The sequence below is a fragment of the Acartia tonsa genome, chromosome 11 (assembly GCF_053477335.1).
Source record: "Acartia tonsa isolate MP-2025a chromosome 11, ASM5347733v1, whole genome shotgun sequence".
NCBI classification, from domain to species: Eukaryota; Metazoa; Arthropoda; class Copepoda; order Calanoida; family Acartiidae; genus Acartia; species Acartia tonsa.
Genome location: NC_137270.1, coordinates 43,556,967 through 43,583,448, shown reverse-complemented (window position 1 = coordinate 43,583,448; position 26,482 = coordinate 43,556,967). Strand labels below are relative to the sequence as shown.

General features: G+C 31.3%; 1 protein-coding gene across 2 annotated transcripts; it reads right to left on the bottom strand.

Moving 5' to 3' along the window:
- Positions 1-3,806: 3,806 nt before the first annotated feature.
- On the bottom strand, positions 3,807-17,124 carry LOC145332592 (uncharacterized). 2 transcript variants are annotated; one of them, XM_080177603.1, is made up of 11 exons: positions 16,675-17,124; positions 16,364-16,423; positions 15,935-15,963; positions 14,214-14,326; positions 13,607-13,687; positions 12,687-12,764; positions 12,054-12,131; positions 10,468-10,520; positions 9,685-9,722; positions 4,209-4,300; positions 3,807-4,118 (listed from the first exon to the last, which is right to left on the bottom strand). In XM_080177603.1, the coding sequence occupies exons 1-10, from the start codon at positions 16,683-16,685 to the stop codon at positions 4,218-4,220; spliced, it is 624 nt and encodes a 207-aa protein (XP_080033729.1). In that variant the 5' UTR covers positions 16,686-17,124; the 3' UTR covers positions 3,807-4,118; positions 4,209-4,217. The 2 variants fall into 2 exon arrangements, with proteins under 2 accessions (XP_080033729.1, XP_080033728.1); XM_080177602.1 differs by lacking the exon at positions 16,675-17,124 and having other exon boundaries at positions 16,364-16,488.
- Positions 17,125-26,482: the final 9,358 nt, after the last annotated feature.

Genomic DNA, 26,482 nt, shown 5'->3' with positions numbered 1-26,482 from the left:
TAGAGAGAAAAAAAGAATCTATTTTGAATATAAAAGACTTTTAGTTATGTTTTCATTTTTAATATTAGCCTGGTTCAAATCCTGTAAACAGACAGGGTTACTATCTTATTCTTTACAATAAGTTTTTTAATGGAATCATATAAAAGTTAGGTAGGTATCTTAATTTACAGGATAGTCTATGGGCTAAACAGCTGTGAATATTTATTCTATATGGGAGATATGTACATTGTACAGGGTGAGACAAAATAAACTTCGTTTACTAACAACCAATAGGAATATGAAGAAAAATAACAAAAAAAATTATTTCCTAGTAGGTATCTAATTAAAAATGCATCTTCTAATTTATTTTAACATCTCTAAAAGAGAAATAAAGCAAAAAATCTACATAAAAAAAGCATAGGTAGTATACAATGGAAAATTTTATCACACACACTTTTTGAAATACTTAATCTCTAATTTTGTCGTTGCATTAAAACCTAAAAATTAAGATTTATATACCTATATTAAACAGAGAACCAGGGTGTAAAAATATTATATGTCCATATTTATTATTGGTTAAATTAAAACAGCAAAATTTTTATGTGTTTCCACCATATAATATTATTTTCGCAATAACATTTGTGATTAGGTTGTTATTCTTGTTTTTATGTGATAGCTTATAATTATAATTATTTTGTAAGTATAGGATAAGTGCCTTTTATTAATGTAATGTTTATAAAATATAAATGGCCATTTTCTATTGCCATTTTAATTTAATTAGGTGAATTTGTTTTTAATTTTGCCTTTTTTTGGAAAGAAAATTAGCTTTTCTTGGCCATTTTCATAAGATTTTCAATTTTTTGGCTAAATGTATTGTATCAGAAGATAATTTCCTATCGTTTCTTCATTTCCAAAAGGCATAAGTTTTCATGAAAACTAATATTGTTTTACGTTCTATCTAACTAATCAAAATCTATTAAAATCCGTTAGTTTTTCACTTTCAAAAATTATTTTTATATTTACATTTTCGAAAAATGATAGGTATATAAATGGAAATTATTTTTCCACTGAAAAATAAATAAAACTGCTTACTTTCTTCATTTTACAATGAGCATTTTTGTTACTTTTACACTCCAGAGCTATAAAGTTATTATTATATTTAAAAAGTATTATTAAATATTCTGCATTTATTATATTTGAAAGTTATATTTGTGATAAGTGATTACATTTTATAATTATTAGTAACTTAAATAATGGATGAAGTTAGTACTTAATACTAAGGAAGCTTTTTTTCGGTGACAGATACACATTAGTCCGAGAATATACGCAACTTTGAAGAGTAAGATGGTTAAGGGGGGGGGGGGGTTTCTTCACATTTGTGTAAACCTGGTATATAGGCTTTATCTTTGGACTAAGAGGATAGGTTATAAAAGATAAAATCATCCCAAGTTTAAGATTTTTTGGATAGGCCTCCAGGTTCCGGAGATCCAGGCCTCCAGGTGCTCTCTGTATAGGTAAAAATTAAAAATCAAATTTTTTTTAAAGAGTTATATGTCAGCTTATGAAACAAAATGTGTATTTTTTTCTTCAAATATGTGAATAACATTCAAAAAGTTGCATTTTTTGTTTTATAAGTTGACCTCTAACTCTTAAAAAAAAATTTACTTTTATTTTTTACCTGTACACTTACAGTGAGTACCTGGAGGCCTGGAGCTCCGGAACCTAGAGTCCTATCCGAAAAATCTTAAAACTTGGGAAAATTCACCATATAAGAATGATTTTATCTTTAATAACCTAGGTATCCTCTCAGTCCAAAGATAAAGCCTATATACCAGGTTTACGCAAATGTGTCAGAACCCCCCCCCCCCCCCCTTACCACTGAAATACTGTTTTTTTTTGTACATTTGAATTAGCAAACCTTATAACAAAATATTTGTAGAACTCGAGTTGTACTGTACAAAATCGGACCTTGAATTTACCCGCTATCGAATTAATCTATAATAATAATCGACTGGATGTTCGCTTTCAGCTCAACACGTACTTTTTATGCGTTAGCTTTCAAAGTTATTTTCTAAAAGGACCTTCCTTCTTAGTTCTGACTTTATCCAAAACTAATTCTATGCACCCAACGATGATAAAACTTTGTATTTTCGAATTTATAATTGCCGCTAAAATGAACCTATCAAAAGTCTCATTGGCCAAAAAAACATCTAATAATACGCTGGTTTTTATAAGAAGACTTATGATTGGTTTAATCTTGCGGCATATTTAGAAATTCAAGGTTTGTTATCGTACCCATCTCCAATGAGACAATCAGAATTGTATCAATGAAAAATAGAAGTTTTACCTTCTTATAACTATGAATACGTCCAGGAAAGTGCCAAAAAAAGTATTTTTCTACATTTTTTTACTAAACAAATGTTTGATAAAACAAAAAGTGGACCATTAATTGTAATGTTCAGTATTTTTTAAGATGGGATATTATTGTAAAAAATATATTTTGAAGTACTTATGCAAGTAGTTGATTCTTATTAAGTCTGTGATGGTGTTTTTGTTAGAATTTAACAGCATTTTTTTATTTTTATTGGGGTTCGGCAACCGTAACCGCCAGCAAGCTGACAACGAAAAAAATTAAAAAACAAACAAGATTAATGTAGACATCCCGTAATACTCGCGGGGCGGGGGTTATTTTAATGCATTAAGAAACCGTATAGGTAGTAAGCTGAGTATTCACATAATTCTTTCCACAAAAAAAGTATAAGAATAATGCATAAATTTTTATTTAATTGCTTGTCTAAGTTTCTTTTTTGACGCTTCATGTGTTTGAAATGGAAAAAAGTTCACAAATATAATAGTGATGAATTGTTTTTTTATGATCCAAAATAATATTGATTTTCAATTCAAATGAAACATTCTGTAATGTTGTGTTTTTGAGTTGTTAGCTTTAAAGGATATTTGTTATGGTAAAAAACTCTGAGATTTACGGTATCTTTTCATTAATCCTGTTGCCCTTGATTGAAAATCAGGCCTAAGCAAATAAGGTAGTTTCCCTCATATCGCATATGGACCATAAATTTACTTCGTGAAGAATAATAAATTAATCCCTTGTACGTTTAAGGCTATTAAAATGAAATCATATTTTTTATCCTGTAGCTTTGTCCAAAAAAGCGTATCTGATAATATATTTTCTCGTATTCATTCGAATCCGGTGGATAGGAACCGGTTCTCATCCATACGAAAAAACTATGTCTAGCATCGTATTATATCCAGTTTTCTACGAATATAGAAATGTACAATCACAAAATTAAAACTAGTTTTTTTTAGCCGGTGCCTTCGGCACCACGGGGCTAAAAAAACTAGTTTTAATCTTATAATTGTACATTCTATATCCGCGGAAAGCCGTTTATAATACGATACGAGAAATAACTATTATCATACGCGAAGAGTAAATTTGCAGTTGCCGATCCTTGCTAAAAAATTCTTTGACAGGTTTCATGATTTTATCCTCAAATATCCTTACATAATTTTTAAATTTTCAAATTGTATATCTTTAAAACTTGAATTTATTATGTAACATGTGCATTAATACTTTAATAGTTTTCTATCAGAATTTTATTTTCTATAATTTTGTAAACTGGAATTTTGCTGTTAAATCTTGTTTATAATTTGCTATAGTATAATATTTTAATTATTTTGTTAGGGTATATTTTTAATAAGTACTTAAAATAAAGAAAATAAGCCCTTATCCCAGTTTGATCTACTATGCATATTTAAAGAGATGATTTTGTCTATTTTATAAGATTTACTATGATTATTAATAAAACTTAGTTCAAAAATATTTTATTTATTTTATGTTAAATCAACAAAAATGACGATTAACATGCAGACCATTTGAGTAAAGGAGGGGGTGGGGGTGAGGAGCTTGGCAAGCGTTTGTTTTAGTTGGCAGTTGGCAGCTTATTTTGGCGGTTTTCTAGTCCTATTGATTGGCGAATAGTTACCCTTCCCCCTCAAATGGTGCCAATGCACGACGCCCTTTCCAATTTAAGTATTAACACGATGATGTTCATAATATAGTAAGATATTAAAAAATACTGGACTGTTACATCTTGGCTTTTCAGTAAATATTCGTCTTGATCCTTGGTAATATAAAATATTTTTACAGTTAGACTGATTTTTTTTATTTATGACTTTTATTTTCAAAAAAGGTAATTATATGAAATTTGTACGTTTTTGGTTTATGTATTTCTTCCCATAAAAATAGATTTCCTTCGTTTGTACTCCTTGTTCCGTTTAGCTATCTCACTGTCACCGTTTAATTCTAAACAAAAAAAAATTAACAAGGATGATAACATCCATAAGGAAAGGGCATGATGATTTAACCAATCAAGCCTTAACTTGGGACCCCTTTACAGGAAAAAGGAAACCAGGCAGACCAAAAACAACCTGGAGGAGGGAATTCCTTGAGGAACTTAGAAAGAAGAATTTTTCATCTTTCAGTGAAGCCTCTACTGAGGCCCAATTCAAAGATAAATGGAGAACCATTGTGCGTGGCCTATGCTCTGGAAAGAAGAGATAAATGGCGATGATGATCGATGATAACATCTATAAAGAGCGAAGCTCAGAAACGGTGGTAGGACAAACCGTAAAAGCAGAATATAATTGTATAACCAGAAACAAAATTGTAAGTAAATTTGTTAAATATTGTTTAAGGAGCAACATGTTTTAAATGAACGTTCAGACTTTAATGGTAACGATTATAGAGTTGCTACACTTCCTAAATACTACCGGATTGTTAAAGGAATTATCATACAAAGTTTGAAATCGATAGAACATGTATGAATAAACAAAAAGAGCTAACCGTTATGGACGGACCGACACTAATAATTTACAAAAGAGAAGTATGCAAAGGAGAACAAGAGCAAGATAAACTAATATAATTATATAATTACTTGGATATTATGATAAGTGAAATTTTGTCGACAATTTAGGTTCCTACCTATTATATTCCCTATCTTGAGAAATACAGGTAAAGCAGTGGATGTGGGTTATCGTTATATTGACCAGCTGGCATTTTATTTAAGTAGGTGACAAGTATGGTGCAATATCCAAATAAGTATCTATTGATAGTTAACGCATCAAACGTTGATAAAACAAGGATGACAACATCCATAAAAGCGAAGCACTGAAACGGTAGGACAAACGGACATTAACACTTCTATAGTGTCAGAACTAATCATAATATAAATGTAAAAGAGTCAAAGCAAAATTGTAAGTAAATTTGTTGAAAAACTGCTGGATTCAGGATAATGTTTATGGACATACTTACATTTTTAGGACTTGATTATAGAGTTGCTTCGCTTATTACATTTTACTTTGTTGTCCCAGGAATCAATATACCAAAAATCAGATCAATCAGATGATTAGATCACATAAAAATTTGTTGTTAAAAAAGTGAAAATATCAACATGTTTAAAATGGACGTACGGACATTTTGGTAATGATTATAGAGTTGCTACGCTTTCTAAATCGTACCTAACTATTAAAGGAATCACCATGCAAAATTTGAAATTAATAGGACAATTCTAACATTCCTAAATTTATGAAAAAAGCTATCCGTTACGGACAGACGGACCCTAATTATAGAAAAGCTTCGCTTTTAAAAATAGACATAATTATTCAGGGATAAAGGAACAGGTAAATTATTAATAAGGAATAAGTAAATTATTATTATCAGGGATAAAGGAATAGGTGAAATTATTATTTAAGGATAAAGGAATAGGTGAAGTATAACTCAGGGGTAAAGAAATAGATAAATTGCTAATCAGAGATAAAGAAATAGGCCGATAAAGGAATAGGAAAATCATTAATTAGGAAATAATAGGTAAATTTTTCATCAGGGTTAAAGGAATAGGTAAATTATCAATCAGGGAATAAGGAATCAGTAAAGCTTTATTCAGAGGTAAAGGAAAAGGTATATAATAAATCATAGGTAAATTATTAATCAGGGGTAAAGGAAAAGGTAAATTATTATTCAGAGTAAAAGGAATAGATAAAAGCATTAATCAGGGATAAAGGAATAGGTAAAGCATTAATCAGGGAAAAAGGAATAGGTAAATTATTAATCAGGGATAAACGAAAAGGTAATGTATTAATCAGGGATAAAGAAATAGGTAAATAATGAATCAGAGATAAAAGAATAGGTAAAACATTAATCAGGGATAAAGGAATAGGTAAATCAGAGATAAAGTAATAGGTAAATTAGAGATAAAGGAATAGGTAAATTTAGGGATAAAGTTATTAATCAGGGATAAAAGAAAAGTTAAAAACATAAACCAGGGATGAGGGAGTAGGTAAATCATAAATAAAGGAGTAGGTAAATAATGAATCAGAGATAAAGGAATAGGTAAAGTATTTATCAGAGATACAGGAATAGGTAAATCAAAGATAAAGTAATAGGTAAATTAGAGATAAAGGAATAGGTAAATCAGAGATAAAGGAATAGGTAAAGCTATAATCAGGGATACAGGAATTGATCAGGGATAATTGCATAGGTAAATAATGAGATAAAGGAATAGGTAAATCAGGGATAAAGGAATAGATAAATTATTAATCAGAGATAAAGGAATAGGTAAATTTTGAGATAAAGGAATAGGTAAAGCTATAATCAGGGATACAGGAAATAATCAGGGATAAAGTATAGGCAAAGCTATAATCAGGGATAAATGCATAGGTAAATAATGAATAAGAGATAAAGGTATAGGTAATTTATTAAGTAAATCAGAGATAAATAAATAAGTAAAGCATTGATCAGGGATAGAGGAAAAGTAAATCCTAGATAAATCAGGGATAAAGGACTATTGTGTAGATGCAGTGTATATAATATAACCATGACTATAGAGACACTACCTTATCTATAATTATATAGAATATATAGTGTAGATGGTTGATAATAAAGCAGTGTATACTCTAGTCATGTTTATTATATAACCATGACAATAGAGACACTACCTTATCCATAGTTATATAGAATATTAGTGTAGATGGTTGATAAAGCAGTGTCAACTCTAGTCATGTATATTATAAAACCATGACTATAGTGACACTACTTTATCTATAGTTATATAGAATATATAGTGTAGATGGTTGATAATAAAGCAGTGTCTACTCTAGTCATGTAAATTATATAACCATGACTAAAGAGACATTACCTTATCTATAGTTGTATAGAATATGTAGTGTAGATGGTTGATAATAAAGCAGTGTCTACTTTAGTCATGTATATTATATAACCATGACTATAGAGACTACCTTATCTATAGTTGTATAGAATATGTAGTGTAGATGGTTGATAATAAAGCAGTGTCTACTCTAGTCATTTATATTATATATCCATGACTATAGAAACACTACCTTATCTAGTTATATATGTAGAATATATAGTGTAGATGGTTGATAATAAAGCAGTGTCTACTCTAGTCATGTATATTATATAACCATGACTATAGAAACACTACCTTATCTAGTTATATATGTAGAATATATAGTGTAGATGGTTGATAATAAAGCAGTGTCTACTCTAGTCATGTATATTACAAAACCATGACTATAGAGACACTACCTTATCTAGTTATATATGTAGAATATATAGTGTAGATGGTTGATAATAAAGCAGTGTCTACTCTAGTCATGTATATTATATAACCATGACTATAGAAACACTACCTTATCTATAGTTATATAGAATATATAGTGTAGATGGTTGATAATAAAGCAGTGTCTACTCTAGTCATGTATATTATATAACCATGACTATAGAGACACTACCTTATCTATAGTTATATAGAATATATAGTGTAGATGGTTGATAATAAAGCAGTGTCTACTCTAGTCATGTATATTATATAACCATGACTATAGAGACACTACCTTATCTATAGTTATATAGAATATATAGTGTAGATAGTTTATAATAAAGCAGTGTCTACTCTAGTCATGTATATTATATAACCATGACTATAGAGACACAACCTTATCTATAGTTATATAGAATATATAGTGTAGATGGTTGATAATAAAGTAATGTCTACTCTAGTCATGTGTATTATATAACCATGACTATAGAGACACTACCTTATCTATAGTTATATAGAATATATAGTGTAGATGGTTGATAATAAAGTAATGTCTACTCTAGTCATGTATATTATATAACCATAACTATAGAGACACTACCTTATCTATAGTTATATAGAATATAAGTGTAGATGATGATAATAACGAAGTATCTACTCTAGTCATGTATATTACAAAACCATGACTAAAGAGACACTACCTTATCTGTAACAGAACTATAATTGTCAGTTAATTATATTAAAAGCCGGTAATTATCGTATTTCAAAGAACATTAACCAGTGATTAAATTCGAAGGAATCACTAAATAATGTTCTCTGTAATAAGATAATAAATCAACAAATGTATAAACTTAAAAGATTAACATTATGAACTGTAAATATTATCCAATAATAAAATCATTCCGAAAGAATATAATACTTTCAAATTATTGAAAGTGATTGATTGATAATTAGAAATACATGAGTTTATATATTGCGCTCATGGTATTGAAGTGAGGTTAGCGCACAAGCATCTTGCGGTCATTTTTTCACGCTGGGCGGTTAAATTGAACCAAAATGGCGCCAAGATGCAGTCAATTTCATTGGCCTGCACAACAGATGGAGTTTTGATTCATGGAATGAGGGGAAATTGGGATGTTTATTACACTAGACCCCAAAGTTTTACAATATTTTTTCTTATTTGTTGTCGTAACAACTTTGCATTTGTTAGTTGTTTCATTAAGTTGAGTGTCCCAACATTTTAACCACTAATTGTAATCTACAGAAGGGGTAATTTTGTATATCCTCATTGAGAATGTACATCAATTTATGAGCCATTGTCTTATCTCTTAATATTCCGCGTTTTGTTTACATTCAATTTCTATTTGTATGCAGGCATTGTAAGGGAAATCCTAATGGATGATTTTATCATTTATGATTTTAAGCCAAAATTAAATAGATTAAATTATTTGGAAATAACCACTAAAAATCGATAAAAGTTGTTGAGCCAAGGAATAAGAAAAAAACTGGGTATTAATATAATTTACAGTTTACTGTCCCTCCCTTCCATTCTCGGCGGCTTATTGAAGATAGACAGCTGAAATTTTCATTGAAGATTCCTTTGAAATAATTGTTTTGTCCGTCTGTCTGTCGGCCATGCTTCAAAGACATATATCTTTTTAAAAAGGTTTGGTGATTTTCTTCCAGTTTGTTCTTATACTTCTCTTTCTTTTCTTTGTTATGACAACTGAATATCTGCGTTACTTCTCAATTCGTCCGTTTGTCTATTTTATATCTTTTGGGCTTATGTATGTTTTCATCCTTGTTTTTATATTAATTGGTTTTAAATTCTAATTTTGGTGATATAATTTTATGGTCAAGATACTTTCCGACAATTTATTTACCAGTACGTACGGACATTCTGGTAACGATTATAGAGTTGCTACGCTTTATAATTAGTAACTTACTATTACATGAATAACCATGCCAAGTTGAAAATCGATAGGACAATTCTAACATGCCTAAATTAAGAGCTATGCGGACGGACGGTTTATAGAAAAGATTAGATTTTGAAAATAAGTTTGTGTATTACCATTGTACTTTGCTTCTTTCAATAGTTGAGATCCACATCTAAAAATAGTACATATTAGCAGCTATGTTTCTTTATTTTTGTATAGGGGCGATGTTCTTCGAGGGTGGAGATACCTTCTCCTAAAATAGTTTAAAACCTACCACAGTACTTATCAGAAGCTTCACTTATGGAGGGTCATATCACTCCAGCAGGTAGATAGGTAGACATCCTGTTACTTTTATATAAGGATTTTTATAGTAAGATTGTAAGACTCTTATAAAGAATAGTTATCTATCGCATCTTATTATAGATATCTTTCCTCGGATATTAAAATAACAATTTTAAGATTAAAACTGGAATTGATTTCCTGGTTTTTATTTTAACATTGGTGGAAAATTGTCTGTATTACGATGCTATACCTGATTTTTCAGAATGGCTGAGAACTGGTTTGAAATATTGTGGATATTATATTTTATTTTTTTTTAAATTTGTACAACTTTGTACTGTTAAGAGAAAGGCACCCACGAAGTTTCTTTGTAAGATAATCTTTCTCTTTTTAAAGAAATTACTGTTAGTACTCCGCTTCTAGTAGACATAGTTGTCCTTGTTAAAATGTGATATTAGAAGCAGCTTATGGTGTCCAATAAAAATGACGACATACACTACAAATGACCAATGATAGGCCAGTATACATTTATGTGACCAATGGTTTAATGTATACTGGCCTCTCATTGATCATTTATATTGTTGTATGACGTCATTTTTTATTAAGCATTATATTCTGCTTCGTAATATTGGTATTACCTCCAAACTAGAATGGCCAAAGAACCATAGTAAGCATACAACATTCCCCCTTCCTGTAAATTAAACAAGACTAGTTTTCATCTTGGCCAAACAATGGTTTCTATCAGTGTTTCGGAGCCGGAGCCGGGAGCAGCAACATTTTTGGTGGAGCCGGAGCCGGATCTGGAGCCGTATTTTTCGTTAAAAACGGCTTCGGCTCCACCAAAAATGTTGCTGCTCCCGGCTCCGGCTCCGAAACACTGATAGAAACCATTGTTTGGCCAAGATATGAATGAAAATTATTTTTTTTAACTAATATTATAATTTGGCAACGGTCTATTTCCATATAATAAACTGAAAAACTATTGTTACTTAACAAATAGACACACATCCTTCTACTTTTATATAGCTTTAATCAAATAAAAGCAAAATATTTTATATTATTTATTTTATTTTATCATAGAGAAAAAATAAAAGAGAGGAATCGAAGCAACTAGAAAACGAAAATAGGCAGTGGGCCTAGAGGCCTACTCAGCGCTGTTGCCGCGCTAAAATTTATTGCTATTCCACTACTTTTCAAATGGGAGGATTAAAAATTAATAAAAAAATATTTTTTACTTTTTACTATTTCCATATTTAGGGCAAGAATATTAGATTAGATATTTTCGTTTTAATGTTTTAATTAAAAATTACATAGAATTTTATTTTTATTTAAAAAAATTTGTTCATGAAAGATGAATCCTTCTATTTCTAAAAAGGGGGAAATTTTTTTCATAATGAACATTCAGCTGATTCTGACCGCCCACGGCTGTTTGCTAAATATCGCTTTTCTTTTTATTCACATTATTATTTATGATTGACTTACAAAAAGCCCTGGACGGCTTTTGATTTTCGTCTGCTTCTAAATTTAGGGATGGGGAAGTAGTATTTTACCATGAAAAAGGGGTGAGTATATTCATCCTCTTATCCTTTTTCCTTATGTATTTTATCAAATTTATTAATGAACGAAAATTGATATATTAATTTTAAGGTAGGAGCCGGAGCCGCATCAAAATTAAGCGGCTCTGACACCCTGGTTTCTATGGTTTAAAAATAGTTCCTACTGCTGCTATGTTTGGAGTGTGACATAAATAGTTAGAGTAGGGGACATGCCTTGGCCAAAAATAGACGCAACTCAATATCATGCTGGGAAAAGGTCGTGCAATCAAAGGGTTAGTTGTCTGAAAGAAGCTGGCTGCTTCAGTGGGCAATCATGCAAACCATTAGCAAGATGTAGCTCAAAGATACACCAAAATAAGACGTTGTGGGTGTGGTGTATCCCATCCTGTAGAGGTAATTCAGAATAAAGGGATAAGACAATGGCCCATAAATTGATGTACATCCCCAATGTTGATTTACAAATTCACCCCTTTTGTAGATTACAATTGAACGTCAAAACGATCGGATACTCAACTTAACTAACCAAAAAATCAAAATGTAATAAAAATTCCCCTTAATTGTTATGCCAACGAATAAAAAAATATTATTAAAACTTTGGGGATTAGTGTAATAAACAGCCCATTGTCCCCTCTCTCTATGGATGTTTCCCATCCTGTTATCCAGGTTACCTCATATGTGACTTCACTTCCAAATTCTTCACCAGCCACTACATGCCAAATACAGCCATACTTCTTGTCCAGTTCTATCTAAACAAGGTTGACAACATACATAAAAGCGACGCTCTGAAACGCTAGGACAAACGAACATCAACACTTGTAGAGTGTCAGAGATGAATAAGCAGAATATTAATGTTTAAGTCTATACAAAATTGAAGTAAATTTGTTAATAAAATAAAGAATACTGGTAAAAGACATGCTTACATTTTAAGGACTTGATTAAAGATATGCTATACTTATAACATTGTACCTTGTTATAATAGGAATCAGTACACCAAAAATCAAGTTTATTGGATAATTATAAGACATAAAAGAATGTTGTTAAAAGGGTTAAAAATTAACATGCTTCAAATGGACGTAAGAATTTTCTGATAACGATTGTAAAGTTGCTACGCTTTCTAAATCGTATCTAACTATTATAGGAATTAACAGGGAAAGTTTATAATCGATAGGACAATTCAAAAATGTCTTAATTGACGAAAATAGCTAACCGTTGAGGATGGACGGACCACTTGGGTGAGGTAGTTGTCTGAATTATACATCTACATATACTTATACATTTATTAATGTCTTACAACTAGTTACCTTTAAAAATTGACAAATCTCAGTAGACTTCCAATGGAATCTTTCCAGAGCAGAGGAAATCATTTCAACAATATCATCCTAAATAAACAACAATTTAGCTAGATCTACCCTGTCTGTAGAATAAAATTATTGGTGGCAAAGTTTATACATTTTAATTGTAAGTAAAGGGTTAAATTGTGTATTATGCAGGGATCTTAAGGGATAAGACAATTTATGTACACTCCCCATTTATAAACAAAATTACTTATTAGTATAAGATTACAATTATTGGCAGAAAACGGTGAACACTTTTAGATTGTACAAACTAATCTAGAATTGATAAATTCTCCAATATAATTTATTCTCTCTTATGCGTTGGCTCAGAATCTTTGAGTATTTTTATCAAATCTTGATTGGTTGGTTTAAACTACGAGTTTTCACACTTTTCAACCAATAACTTTTATCAACAGAAGGGGTTTATTTTGTTTATCATTATTGGTTAAGTACAAATCAATCAAGAGTCCATTGTTTTATCCATCAAGGTCTCTTTCAATAACAAATGGAATTACCAACTAAATTTGAAAACTATTGAAACTAATTGATCTATGGGTTCTAATTAAGAAATTCGACCGTTTATAGCCGACTTTTTTATGGGGAAGAAATGAAAAAAAATAAGGCCTTTAATACCAAAAAGTGTACAGTTTCTACCCAATAGCAGGTCTGCCTGGTTCTCACAGGAAATTTTTATTGGCGGAGCCTGATTACCTCTCTTTCTTACTACCTTTATTCAATAACACAACCATAAATTTCTAATTTTGCTGCTAAAATGAACCAATGACGTGCCACCTTGTGAAAACGCCATTGAATGGTTTGATGTCTTTTAACCTAGGAGAATTATGATTGGTTAATTTTAGCGCCAAATCCAAAAAAAATTATTTTACCTTATCGATGCTCCCCAAGTTGGATCTGACCACCAGAGGCCAGGCATAAACACGTACTGTTGAGTTAGGGTTACAAATGTCCTAAATTTGAATGTAACTAAATTAAGTAGCAGTTGGATTAAATAAAGACAGTAAACTGTTATCCTTCTAATAGAAGTAACATGATGTCAGTCTGTCTGAAGCGCAGGTTCTCGTTATGGTAAATTTTTCTATTGGTTCTATGAAGGTTTGTAACTTTTTTTAAAGTGAGGGTAACTCCACCCTCCCAAAGAATTTTTACCTAAAAATGACCCTCCTCCTAAAAAAAATATTCTTTTTAAGTCTATTTTTTTACAGAAATTGTAAATTACATAGAGTAGCTTCAATATTAAAATAGTTATTTATCGCATTGTATTATAGACAGATTTCCGCGGATATTGTAAGCCCCAAGTGGCTGAGGGCTAGGGCTAGGGCTAATAAAGCTAGTATAAATCTTTTTATTTTAATATTCGTTGAAAATTGTCTGCAATACAATGTTATACATGTTTTTTTAGTATGGCTAATAACCGGTCTGAATACTGCGGATATGGATCGATTTTAAAGCCCTTCTGATGATAAACATACTTACCCCCTTGAACAGTTGGTCTCCAGAAACGAGCTGCGCATTTTGTCTGGCTTTATCTATATTATTCTCTATATCATTGATGCAGAATTTGACAAAACCATCCGGTAATTTCTTATCTAGATACAAGTTTAATTTACAGTCCAACGTCCCCTCCCTCCCCCACATATGCCGACACAATGATACCAGTTTTAATTGAGATTTTTTTGGAGGAAAACTTTATAAAGGTGCTCGACTGGGCACTTTGAGAGAAACCACTGATAACTAAAGGGTTAGCAAAACAAATGCATAGATTTTTAAAATTCAAATTGCGCAGCTTGTGTTAATGGTAGAAAATAGGTAGGCATGCCTTTAGAACCGCTGTGAAGTCCATTTTTTGGAAATATAAAAACTATTCCTGTGCTACGCATAGGTAAGGAGCTACGCGTTAAAATGTCCTAACTGACGTAAAACTTAGATAATAGGGTGTGCAAAAAGAACTGCGTACATTTTGTAATTTCAAATTGCGCAGCTTGTGTTGATAGTAGAAAAATGTTATGCATACAGTTAAAACCGCTATGAACTCTAATTTTCGTAAATTTAAGAACGGTTCCTTTGCTATAAATAATTTGAATTTTAAAAATCTATGCATTTTTTTTGCTCAACCTTTATTACTATACGTGAAATTAAATACAATTGTATTGTCTTAGAGTACATGAAATGTATTTAAACAAGGATGTTAACATTCATTTACTAGACATTAAAACAAACAATATGTGACACTGTCGTATTTTGCTGAAGAAACGGCATTTTTTTGTTTAAACAAGGATGACAACATTCATAAAAGCGAAGCTCTAAATCGGCATGACAGACGAACATTAACGCTTGTAGAGTGTCAGAACTGGATATACAAAATATGAATATATAAGTTTTAACAAAATTATACGTAAATTTGTTACAAAACTTCTTAAATACCTAAAGAAGTCTGTTTAAGGACATACTGACATTTTTTACATAATATAGAGATGCTTCGCTGAAAATATTGTACCCTATTGTAATAGGAATCAGTAATCCAAAAATCAGATCAATTGGATGATTTTATCACATAAAAAATAGTTGTTAAAAAAGTTAAAAATCAACATGTTAAAAATGGACGCACGGACATACTGGTAACGATTATAGAGTTGCTACGCTTTCTAAATTGTACCTAACTACTACAGGGATCACCATACAAAATTTAAAATCGATAGGACAATTCTAACGGTAAAAAGCTATCCGTCACGGACGGACCGACCTTAATTATAGAAAAGCTCCGCTTTTAAAAAATATGGAGAAAAATTTTAAAAATCTTAAATTATAGAATTACAATTTCTCTCTCTTTCGTGATGTATTCCCTTATATTTAGCTTATGATTTGCAATAGCTTTCAAACTATTGAACTTAATGGTCATTTTCCTCAAAGTGCAGTACAGAACACCCCAACCCCCTTTATTTTGAAATAATTTAAAAATGTCTTAAGGGGGGGGGGGGTTAGTTTTCTGTGAGTTAGTGTATTACTCTAGATAGGGTTGGGTACTAAAGATAGCCCCGCAGGGTTAGGGCATCGCTAGCATAGGATTTATAGAGTTTGATCTCCATGGGGGGAGGTCGTAAAAGGGTTCTATGCTCGCTAGCTAATTTTATGAAAAGCAAGAAAGATCCTTATTGAAATAGCCTAAGCCAATAAATAATTTTAATTATTCTAATCACCTTTGAAGTCTTTAGGCTCCAAACCTTCCCTGAAAAAAAATTATGATTAAATTAGATGAATAGCCTATTACATTCGTAAATATACAGCACTATGCAAGTCTATGCAAGTCTAGCCTATGAAATTTGAGAAGGAACACAGTAATAGTGTCTGACTGATTATAACGTAACAAAAAAAAATAGCCAATGAGAGGCCGTTATTGACCAATGGTAAAATTTATAGTGGCCTCTCATTGGCTAATTTTTTTTGTTACGTCATAATCAGTCAGACACTATTACTGTGTTCTTTGAGAAGATTTACCCTTAAAATGTTAATATTCATCATTGCGAGGGAATCATTACGTTATCGTCCTTAGTCTTTTCACTTAAGATCCCTTCGTTAAACAGAGGGGGGGAGGGATAAAATTTTTATTCCGTGGCCTGAATGGTTACCTGGTAATAATAGGGCACAGGTAGAGGCCAGATAGCTCTTCTGAAGATATTTCTTTCATTCTGTTAAAAGCAGCAATAGCAAGTAGTTCCTCCATGGTTATAATGGCTTTTATTCAACCTAATTTTCATTGGAAAATGTGCAAATATCTTTTAAATCCTAGATTTTAATATCTAAAGTAGTAAGGTTTATGGTTAAAATCTTGCAAACCACTGAACCTTTTGAGTTTTCAATTTTAAGGAAGCTGCACAAAAATCCAAGGATGGTTTAAGGCTATTTTGTATTATGGATAACTTTTACGCTATATAAGCACCCTGCTAACATGAATAGTTCTGCTATTTACCGCCAAATTTATGATAGCTCGCCGCATAAGACACAGTACACTTGAGCTGGATCTTTAAATCTTTTAGTGCCCCCAACTGCCGATGTCACTGCCAGTGCCAAAGCTGCCAATTAAACATGGATCTTTATATCATAATTGCAGTGGTGAGCCGGGAAAAACTTTAGAAACACCCACCGGCTCAGTGGCAGTAGTCATTTTGCGATGCCAGTAAGCCGGTGAGTGTTTCCAAAGTGTTTCCCGGCTCACCACTGCCATTTTGATTTATGAATTGCTATTAGGTGAGCCGCTTTCAAAATCGGCTCACTTGAGACATCAACAGTGGCATCTCTGTGATTTAAAGATCAAGCTCAGTAAACAATACACACAGTACAACAGTAAGACAGTAAACAGTACAACAATCTACCAATATAGAACAAAACTGAAAACATAGACAGCAAGCAGCCAAACAAAAACAAAAATATAAAAAATGTTAATTTTTTGCTTCCTCTTTTCACCCTTCTTGGGCCTTCCATGAATTTACTATTACCCTTTTTCCTCCATATAGAGTGTAATAAGTATTAGAAAAAATAAAGGGGTCAAAATTGATTCATGGTAGAGTTTTAAAGGGTTTGAGGGAAGGGGGGGGGGGTTTCTTATTTATTTTTTTATTTTAAGGGGTAAAATGAGGGGTTTTAAAGTTTGAGGGGGGTAAACATTTCTTTTTCCCCTCCCCCCTTGGACGTCTATGCTCAATTGGATTCGTTAATAGATTTAGAGAAAAATTTATACTACTGTTTATTATAGGACTAGCTGATATGCCCCTTAAAGTTTTAAAAAGAAAAGTAAATAGAATTTTTCCCTTGGGAGGTTGGTGGTAACCTTCCCAAAAAACGCAAAAATCTTACCAGGACATTTGAGAAGATACATAGTAAAGGAGAACCATATTGGTTCAGCGGTAAGCAAGATGTTCCAACATTTCATATTTTGGAATATTTATCTCAATTTAAATCCTTTTTCTATACTACTTGTTGTTTTCTACTTGGCTCCATTAAAAGGGAAATCATAGAATAAGAAATTAATAGAATTTAAGTGAGGTAAACTTTTAAATATTTTACATTATCATAATTACTCCTTTGCTATTTATGATAGATAGCTGAAATTATTTGTGATGATTCCCTGTTCCAATGAGCTTTAATTATATAATTGACTTGGTCCGTTGGTCTGTCGGTTATTCTTCAAAAGACATAAATCTTTTTATTTGTAAAAAGGTTCCGTGATTTTTTATATTTCTTTTATTCATTACAACTAACCATATCTATAACTCACTTTGTCTCTATGTCCAGCCCTGATTCTTTGTGCTTAGCTTCATATTGATGATGTCATTCCAGTTTTTTTTAAAAATCGTAATTTGATCATCAAACTTACTCTATCTGTAGGTTAAAATTATTAGTGGAGATATTAAGACACTGCTAGTTTAAACTATCTCATTGCGATTTAAAAGTCCCCAAAGTTTTTAAGCTTAAAAATGTGTTTCTTAAAATTGGGTACTATTATAATCACTTGTCATTTAAACTGACAAAACAAAGCCTAGAAATAATCTGAATGGCAAAAAAAATCTGCACATAAATATGTAAAATCTACTATTTTAGATTCATATACTACGCTATATGTAGTAAGTTTTTTGTATTTTCCGCTCACCGCTGGTATTTTGCTTGCCATTGAACCGATTTAGTTCTCATTTACGAAAGTTTCTCATAGCTTTAGGGATGGTTGTAGAATATTTCTCTCCCTCTTTCTTCCTTTGAATGCAATTCTTCTAGATGCAAGTAACAGAGCCACAATTAATTACTGGTATATTAGAAAAAATACCCTTTCCTTTCATTTACTACAATGTCACAGCATAGTTATGGATATAGAATACGTGGATTTATTGACTGGGGAAAATTTGTCGGGTATCACTATTTAAGCCAGCTTGGAGTATCACTTTGTGAGATTACATAAAATCTGGTCTAATATCCAAGTAATAATAAATCGATTAGTATAGTTACTAAAATAAAACAATTAAACATTCTATTATAACTTTCTATGGGGAAATATAATATTTAGCTTTATAATTCAAAACACGAGAAAAGGGAAGTATTCCAGCAGCTCTACAAGTCACTATCCTCTTATAAAATTAAAATGATTTATGTATATGTGTCTGTCTATAATGAAGGATCTCACCAACCGCTGAACCAATAAGGCTCTCTTTTACAAAGTAGCTTCTCATAAGTAATTGGAAGGTTTATAACTATTTTCCGAGGAGGGTAACACCAGCCTCCAAAAAGAAATCGCCCCCCTTAAGTCTTGAATTGGCTGTACTAAATAGCAATGTCCAATAAGCTATAAAAATTGGAAAGGATTTTAATGTATATAATAGATTTGAAAGGATTTTTTTTTATAAAATTCGTTTATTATATAATTCATTATTTAAAAGCGCAAATTCAATTTAAGTTTATAAATTTTGACCAATAGGATAGGTGGATTGGAAACTACCTGCGCTCTAATTGGTTGAATGATGTACGTCACTTAAGCTTCTCCAATCAGGGCGCAGATAGTTTTCAATCCACCAATCACAGATGTCAAAATTATTTAACTTAATTTGTATTTGCAGATGCAGATTTCAAATCTATTATATTCATTAAAATCCTTTCCAATTTTTATAGCTTAATGTCCAATGTAACTAAAAGATATATAATTATTCGGAGCCAAAATCAACCAAAAAGCTATAAACAAAGTAAAAATTAAGCTTTTCCTCTTTGAATAATGATTTACTTGTTTATGTTTTTGTTTATGAAACCTTAACATAAAACAGACACTGCCCGGACGGACAGATTGACAAACGGACAGACCATGTTTCTGTTTTAAAATTCAAAATCTCCAATATTGGACGCTATAGCAATAATATTATTATTGATTGTTTTATATTTTGTCTGCTTATTCAATTATACATTTTGCATAAAATGAAATGAGGTCATTTTTTCGCGTATTTTCCGTAAAGTTATATGTAACTGGACAGGAATATCATTCTCATTTAAACAAAAAACTCATTTTTTTATGCTAAAATGTGGTTTAATTTTGGTTTTTAATTTTCATATATTTCCTGGCTATGATCATTTATATCCCTGATATCAAGTTTCTTTTAATAATTAATAAAAATTCTAAAATCTTCCAAAAAAAAAATTTAAATCTTCTAAAAATGACTACCTCCGGGAAATAAATGACTACCTCCGGGAAATAAATGAATATTTAAATCCACTATTTAAGGGATTGTTTATATGGGAATGTTTATTCAAATGCGCTTATTAGGTCAAAATATTTTTAATTATGACCAAATGTATATATATACTAAATGGTCATAATTAAGCATAGTTAACTTAATTAGCGCATTTGACTATACGGTTACACACAACTTTATGGAAAATACACGAAAAATTACCCCCTTGCATGTTTAATGGGTTTAAGTCACCCGGTTGACTTAGAATGTACACTAGTTTAAAAAGTACTAGCGGCTACGCCCCCTAGAAGTCTCTAGGGGCACTTAAGGTAGGAGGGGGAAAAGTCGACCACATCCTATTTTAAATTTGAGTTTTAAAAGATTTAAAAAAAATATTTTTTTTTGGGGGGGAAAGGGAGTGAAGACACCCTCCCCAAAAATAGTTTAAAACCTTCCCAGGATCTATAAGAAGCTTCACTGTAAAGGAGAACAATATCGGTTCAGCGGTTAGCGAGATCCTTTGGGACAGACAAAAAACGTTTACTACTTTATATAATACTAGCGGTATATAATAGGATAAGGGCAAATAACCCCAAGAATCCATAAATTTTTAACAGCCGCATACAAATTTTCTGTTAGTCATTCAGAAATCGGATTCTTATATTTCTTAGTCATACTTATAGAAAGGCTACGCATCTGCAAATCGCCTCCCTTTTCCCAATACAATTTTAATGTTTTATATAAAACTAGCGGCTACGCCCCCTGGGGGCCCTTAGGAGTACTTGTTGTGCTGGGGGGAAGATTAGGAAGTGTACCCTTCCCAATAATTTAATTATATTTTTTTTAAAATAAAAAGTCCAAATTATTTGAGGGGGAAGGGACATCTCTTTCTGGAGGCGATATCTCTTGGGAGGCTACAATTCTACTACCTATGAGAAGCAACATTGTAAAGGAGAACCATATCGGTTCAGTGGTAAGCAAGATCCTTCGGTACATACAGACACACAAAAAAAATCATAAGACATCCTTATAAGAAAATATTATACCAAAAATAGTGATTATGAATGGATATATTATTACTTTGATCTTACACCAGATTTTCATGTTCTCTCATAAAAGGAAACACGCAGCGAACTAAAATAACTATTTCCTCCTTATACCCCTCCCATCATACTGGATGAACGAACTGACCAATAAATGAGTTCCATGTTAGCAAGCTAATTTGACGAAAATTTTTCCCCTGTCATAATATCCACGTATATTCCACATCCATTATACTATGAACCTTATATGATTTTTATTCTTATTAAAAGCGAAGATTTTCTATATTTAGTGTCGGTCCATCCGTCAGTAACGGTCAGCTCTTATCGTTAATTTGGTAAGAATTGTTCTTAGGACAAAAAAGTACAATGTTTGAGCGAAGCGTCTCTATAATCAAGATAAAAAATGTAAGTATGTCCTTAACAGTATCCTGTATTTGCGTAATTTTGCAATAAATTTACTTAGAATTTTGTTCATACTTATACATTTATATTCTGCTTTTTCAGTTCTGACACTCTACAAGTGTTAATGTTCGTTTGTCCTTACTGATTATCTTAGAGCTTCGCTTTTATGGATGTTGTCATCCTTGTTATATTCCACTTGTTGTTGAGAAATTGTAAAAAAGAAAAACAGTTAATCAACTTTACCTTTGTTTAATTAATAATTTTACACAATTATACATAAATGTGTATTATCCTGGAGGGAAGTTACATTGGACTAGAAATCAAACTGTTCTCCCTTGCGTTGGCTTAAAATCTAAGGGGACTTTTATTAAATTACTAAAATATTTAAACAGTAATTTTAATCTAAAGTGGGGCTAATTTTGTTTTTAATCATTGGTGATTTTTTATAAATCTATTGTCCATTTCTTGGTACATATAGGTTGAATGCAGGGAGGGAGGGGACATTGGGCCAAAGTTATGTAATAATATTTTCTTATTCGTTAGCGTAACAACTATGCGGACTTTTTGTGCTCGACAAAGCATTTTAGGGAAAATGTCAAATAAATTTTGAGGATGTTGAAATTGAAAATGTTATAATCTGGGAAAGAGCCATCTTTTTATAATCTGAGGCGAACAGAAGGTAGGTGTAGTTGAGTGTATCCATCCCCCTAGGTGCCTTCACACACGAACCCCCTTAAAAAGCAAAGGAGGTGTCGAGGTAAAAGTTATAATCCCCCCCACCCCTTTGAAAGAAGAATGCCGCGTTTTTCTCGACATTTTTTAGACCTGTCGTCTTCGTTCAATCAATCATTATTATAGAAATGCCTCGTAGGATTTAAACAGAGTATACAACTTAAGAATTCAAAATTTTAAAATTATTATTTTAGCCATTTGTATTATACAAAGCTCTAAAAAGATGCATTAATTAATATACAGAAAAATGAATTTAAGATTATTTATTTTTCTTCTATAAAAGCCGTACAAACAAAATCGAAATAATTAAATAAATAGTTGTATACTTTGTTTAAATCCTACAGGGCCTTTTCATAATAATGATTGATTAAACGAAGACGACAGGTCTAAAAAATGTCGAAAAAACACGGCATTCTTCTTTCAAATACCCATCTCAGTCTCATTAAATTTAAGGTTTGTGTGAGAGAAAAATGACCCATATGAAAAATTATCCCCCACCTCCCCCAAGTGCATCAAGAAGTTGCTTATAATCTCATTGCACATTTTACCTATCTGAAATTAATAAGGATTATTAGACAATAAACAATTAACATCTCCAATGATGATAAACAAAATTATTCCTAATGAAGTTTAAATGTATTTGTTTAAAAGCTAGGTCACTGATAGTTTATGCAACCTACTGAAGATTTTATAACAAAAAAGTTTTTTAAGCAAATGAATGAAATAAGATATTTGGGAAAGTATTGGAATCAATTAACATTCCAATGTCCCCTTATTCCCTGATTAATACCCTTCTTTGAGTAAGGTTTCTAACAAGATCGAGCAAGACCTTTATAGTAAGTCCCAACTATTGCAGACAACCAACCACTTGATTGCATACCTTTTGCTTGAAAGTCTTAACTATGTATTATACTGATTTTTGTCGCGCATCTGACAAATCTAAAGTAGGTACAGCTTTTAAAGTCTGCAATTATGACGCAGTTTGGGTCGATTTTCGATTCACATACATTAAAAAATATAGAAATAACCAATTGTTCCAGGAATCACTAATTAAATTAATGGGATAAATTTATTATGTAAAAATTTGTTGTCAAAATCTAAAGGCAGACACTAAATTTCTGAAAATTTTACCAAACCGATTAATATCCGTTGGATTAGAACCAGTTCTCAGCCTTACTGCAAAATCATTTATACCATCGTGTTGGAGACAATTTTCCACGAATGTTAAAATAAAAATCATAAAATTTATTCCAGTTTTGTTAGGCAGGACCTTTAGCCCCTCAAGGCTAACAAAACTGATTTTACAATTTTTAAAATCGAAGCTTTTCTATAATTAGGGTCGGACCGTCCGTACGTTTGTAACGGATAGCTTTTTTCGTTAATTTAGGCATGTTAGAATTGTCCTATCTATTTCAAACTTTGCATGGTGATTCCTTTAGTAGTTAGGTACGATTTAGAAAGCGTAGCAACTTTATAATCATTACTAGAACGTTCATTTTAAACATGTTGATTTTTTTACTTTTTTAACAACAAATTTTTATGTGATCTAATTACCCAATTGATCTGTTTTTTTTGTATATTGATTCATGGGACAACAAAGTATAATGTTATAAGCGAAGCAACTCTATAGTCAAGTCCTAGAAATGTAAGTATGTCCATAAACATTATCCTGTATCAAGCAGTTTTTCAACAGATTTACTTACTGTTATACATTTATATTCTAATTATTTAGTTCTGACACTATACAAGTATTAATGTCCGTTTGTCCTACCGTTTCATAATATGATGCGATAAATAACTAATATATGTAAGTTCACTGTTATTGTTAAAAACGTGCAAAGAGAAAAGATTGAAATATAATAATAGTACCTTTTGTACGCCTTTATAACTTGAGACAACGCAAAATATTGTTCACGGGACTGAAAAAAATAGCCTTATTTTCCTGTATCATGTTTTAAAACACGCATTACTTGTTCTACAGTTCCATGTTTCACTTCATATGACTTTTGAAATACTGATCCTTTTACAACAAGGTACAATGATATAAGCAAAGCATCACTATAATAGGGTCCTAAAAACATTAGTATGTCCTTAAACAGTATCCTGTTTGCATTCAGTTTTGCAACAAATTTACTTACAGTTTTGTTTAGACTTATACATTTATGTTCTTATTCAGTACTGACATACTACAAATGTTTTTTCGTCTATCCTACCGTTACAGAGCTTCGCTTTTATGGATGTTGTCATCCTTGTTAGCCTTTTATTTATAACCCTACCCTAATTTGTTTAATTATTTCATGACTATTTTCTTGACAACTTTTTTTTAATGGCCTATTACTTTTTGTATGAAGTAAAATGAAAGTAAATGATGTATATTTTTTCTAGAAATCGGACTTTATACAATATTAGCTGCTGCGCTTATAACATTATTTAAATTTATAAAGATGGGGTGGGGGGAATTCAACCTTAAACCTGATAAGGCCAAATGTAAAACTCCATTGGTTCAGTGGTTAGTAAGATCCAAACAAAATAAACTTCTATCAAAGTAGAAAGATGACTGTCTATCTGTCCGCTTGAAGCTTAAAATCTTGGTAACCACTAAAACAATCGAGCTGTACTATTCAGGGAATATGCCTACTGGTCTCATATAAAAGAATTAAATTAGAAGATTTTTATTTCATGTTTATGTGGTTTATTACCATTAATAGTCTTGTTTTCAATAAAATTTATAAATATCCCCTTTTTGCATCATGGTTATTCAACAAACGGTGTTTTTAAAAAATTAATAAATTTATATTTTTAAGGTAGCCAAACTTTTTTTTCTTGGCTATTTATATTTCCCCTACCATTAATATTTCATAATGTTAAATTCATAGGTAAACCAATATAAAATTTAAATCTTATTGGAAGTTCCAAATAAAAATAAAACTTCAAAAATAAACTGTGACATAATTGGAAGAACGTATATTTGAGTAGGCTTTATTCTTCAAAATTATTTTTGGTTATTTCAAATTATTATTAAAAAATTTAAAAATTCTGATGACAAATTCGGAATCATGCTTTTGTACTTAATCTGTCGTAGCCGTCCCCAGATCCTATTCTGGAAGCGTGGATCCGGCAATAGCTGATAAAAACATCTAGAGAAAAAAAAATTAGGTTAATTAGGTTAAGTTAGGTTAGGTTAAGTTAAGTTTAGTTAGGTGTTTGCCCCGCAGAGTTAGAGCCCCCCACAGGGGCTAGAAATAGAAGAAAAACTATTGTGAAAACAAGAAGAAACGCCCCTTAAGGGGCGTTGCCACGAAAGGGACTATACCTGAAGTGGATCCAAAACACTGCCGGTATATAAAATAATGTTTTGACAACAGGTAATCCTTGTCTTTCTCTATTTTGTCTTTTTGTTTTACAAAATGGAACCTACCTCTTAATATACTTGACTTATTTAGTTTCAACAGCATCGCTGTATTTAGACCTAATTGTTCAAATTTGAAAAAGGAGGTCATTTTTCACGTAATTCCGTAAAGTTAAGTGTTGGGTTTCAGTCAAATGCTCGTATTAAGTCAAAATGTTCATAATTATGCTCAAATGCATAATCATATATATGAAACGGTCCTTAGTTCAAAACAGTTTGACCTAATAAGAGCATTTAACTACAACTCAACTTTTACGGAATTATGAGAAAAAAAGCGACACTCTTTAGGACAAAAAAAGAAATTTAGTGAATAGTGTAATGTTTATGTAGGAAGAATCCCTTTATAAATTTCAATAAAATGTTTGCGCCAAATTTTTCAATTTTGACATTTCTGGTGTGTTTATCAAACTATTTATATAAAATGAAAGTTTCTTTTCTTTTCCGCTGTTATTTTATCATTATAAGACTTTCTTAAATCTTTGTAATATGAATGTTGCGTCAGATCTTTATGTACTCCGATACAGTAATATCGCAGCTGGCTAAAATAACGATACTCTCCATCCACACCAATACTCCATCTCCCCTCCTAATAGATGAAAGAACTAACCAATAAATGAGGTACGTTTAGCATGCTAAATTTACGACTAGTTTTCCCCTATCAATATATCCATGTATATCCTATATCCATTAAATGACAACATATGTTTATTTAGTTTAATACCTTACCCTATTAAAACTGTCGACATTGGGCTTACATGCCATTAAATGGTTTATTTCGACTATATAGTTTCAATTATAACTGCAAAGGCATTCCCCATACTCTATTAGCATCACGTACCAGACATAGCAGCAGTAAGTATATTTTTTTAACGTCTTAAGTATGACGAGGCGTAGTCAAGCCGCGAACCTGACACCTCCCCAACAGCAAGAAAACACGCCATTGTCATATTTACTACT

What these genes read in the sequence shown, in the direction of transcription:
- LOC145332592 (XM_080177602.1), bottom strand. Translation starts at nt 16,458, where the DNA reads ATGGAGGAACTACTTGCTATTGCTGCTTTTAACAGAATGAAAGAAATA. An exon ending in TTGGCCATTCTAGTTTGGAG is followed by an intron (nt 9,723 to 10,467) that starts GTAATACCAATA and finishes TACTATTTTTAG; the next exon opens with ATGTGGATCTCAACTATTGA. An exon ending in GAAAGAAGCAAAGTACAATG is followed by an intron (nt 4,301 to 9,684) that starts GTAATACACAAA and finishes TTTTTTGTTTAG; the next exon opens with AATTAAACGGTGACAGTGAG.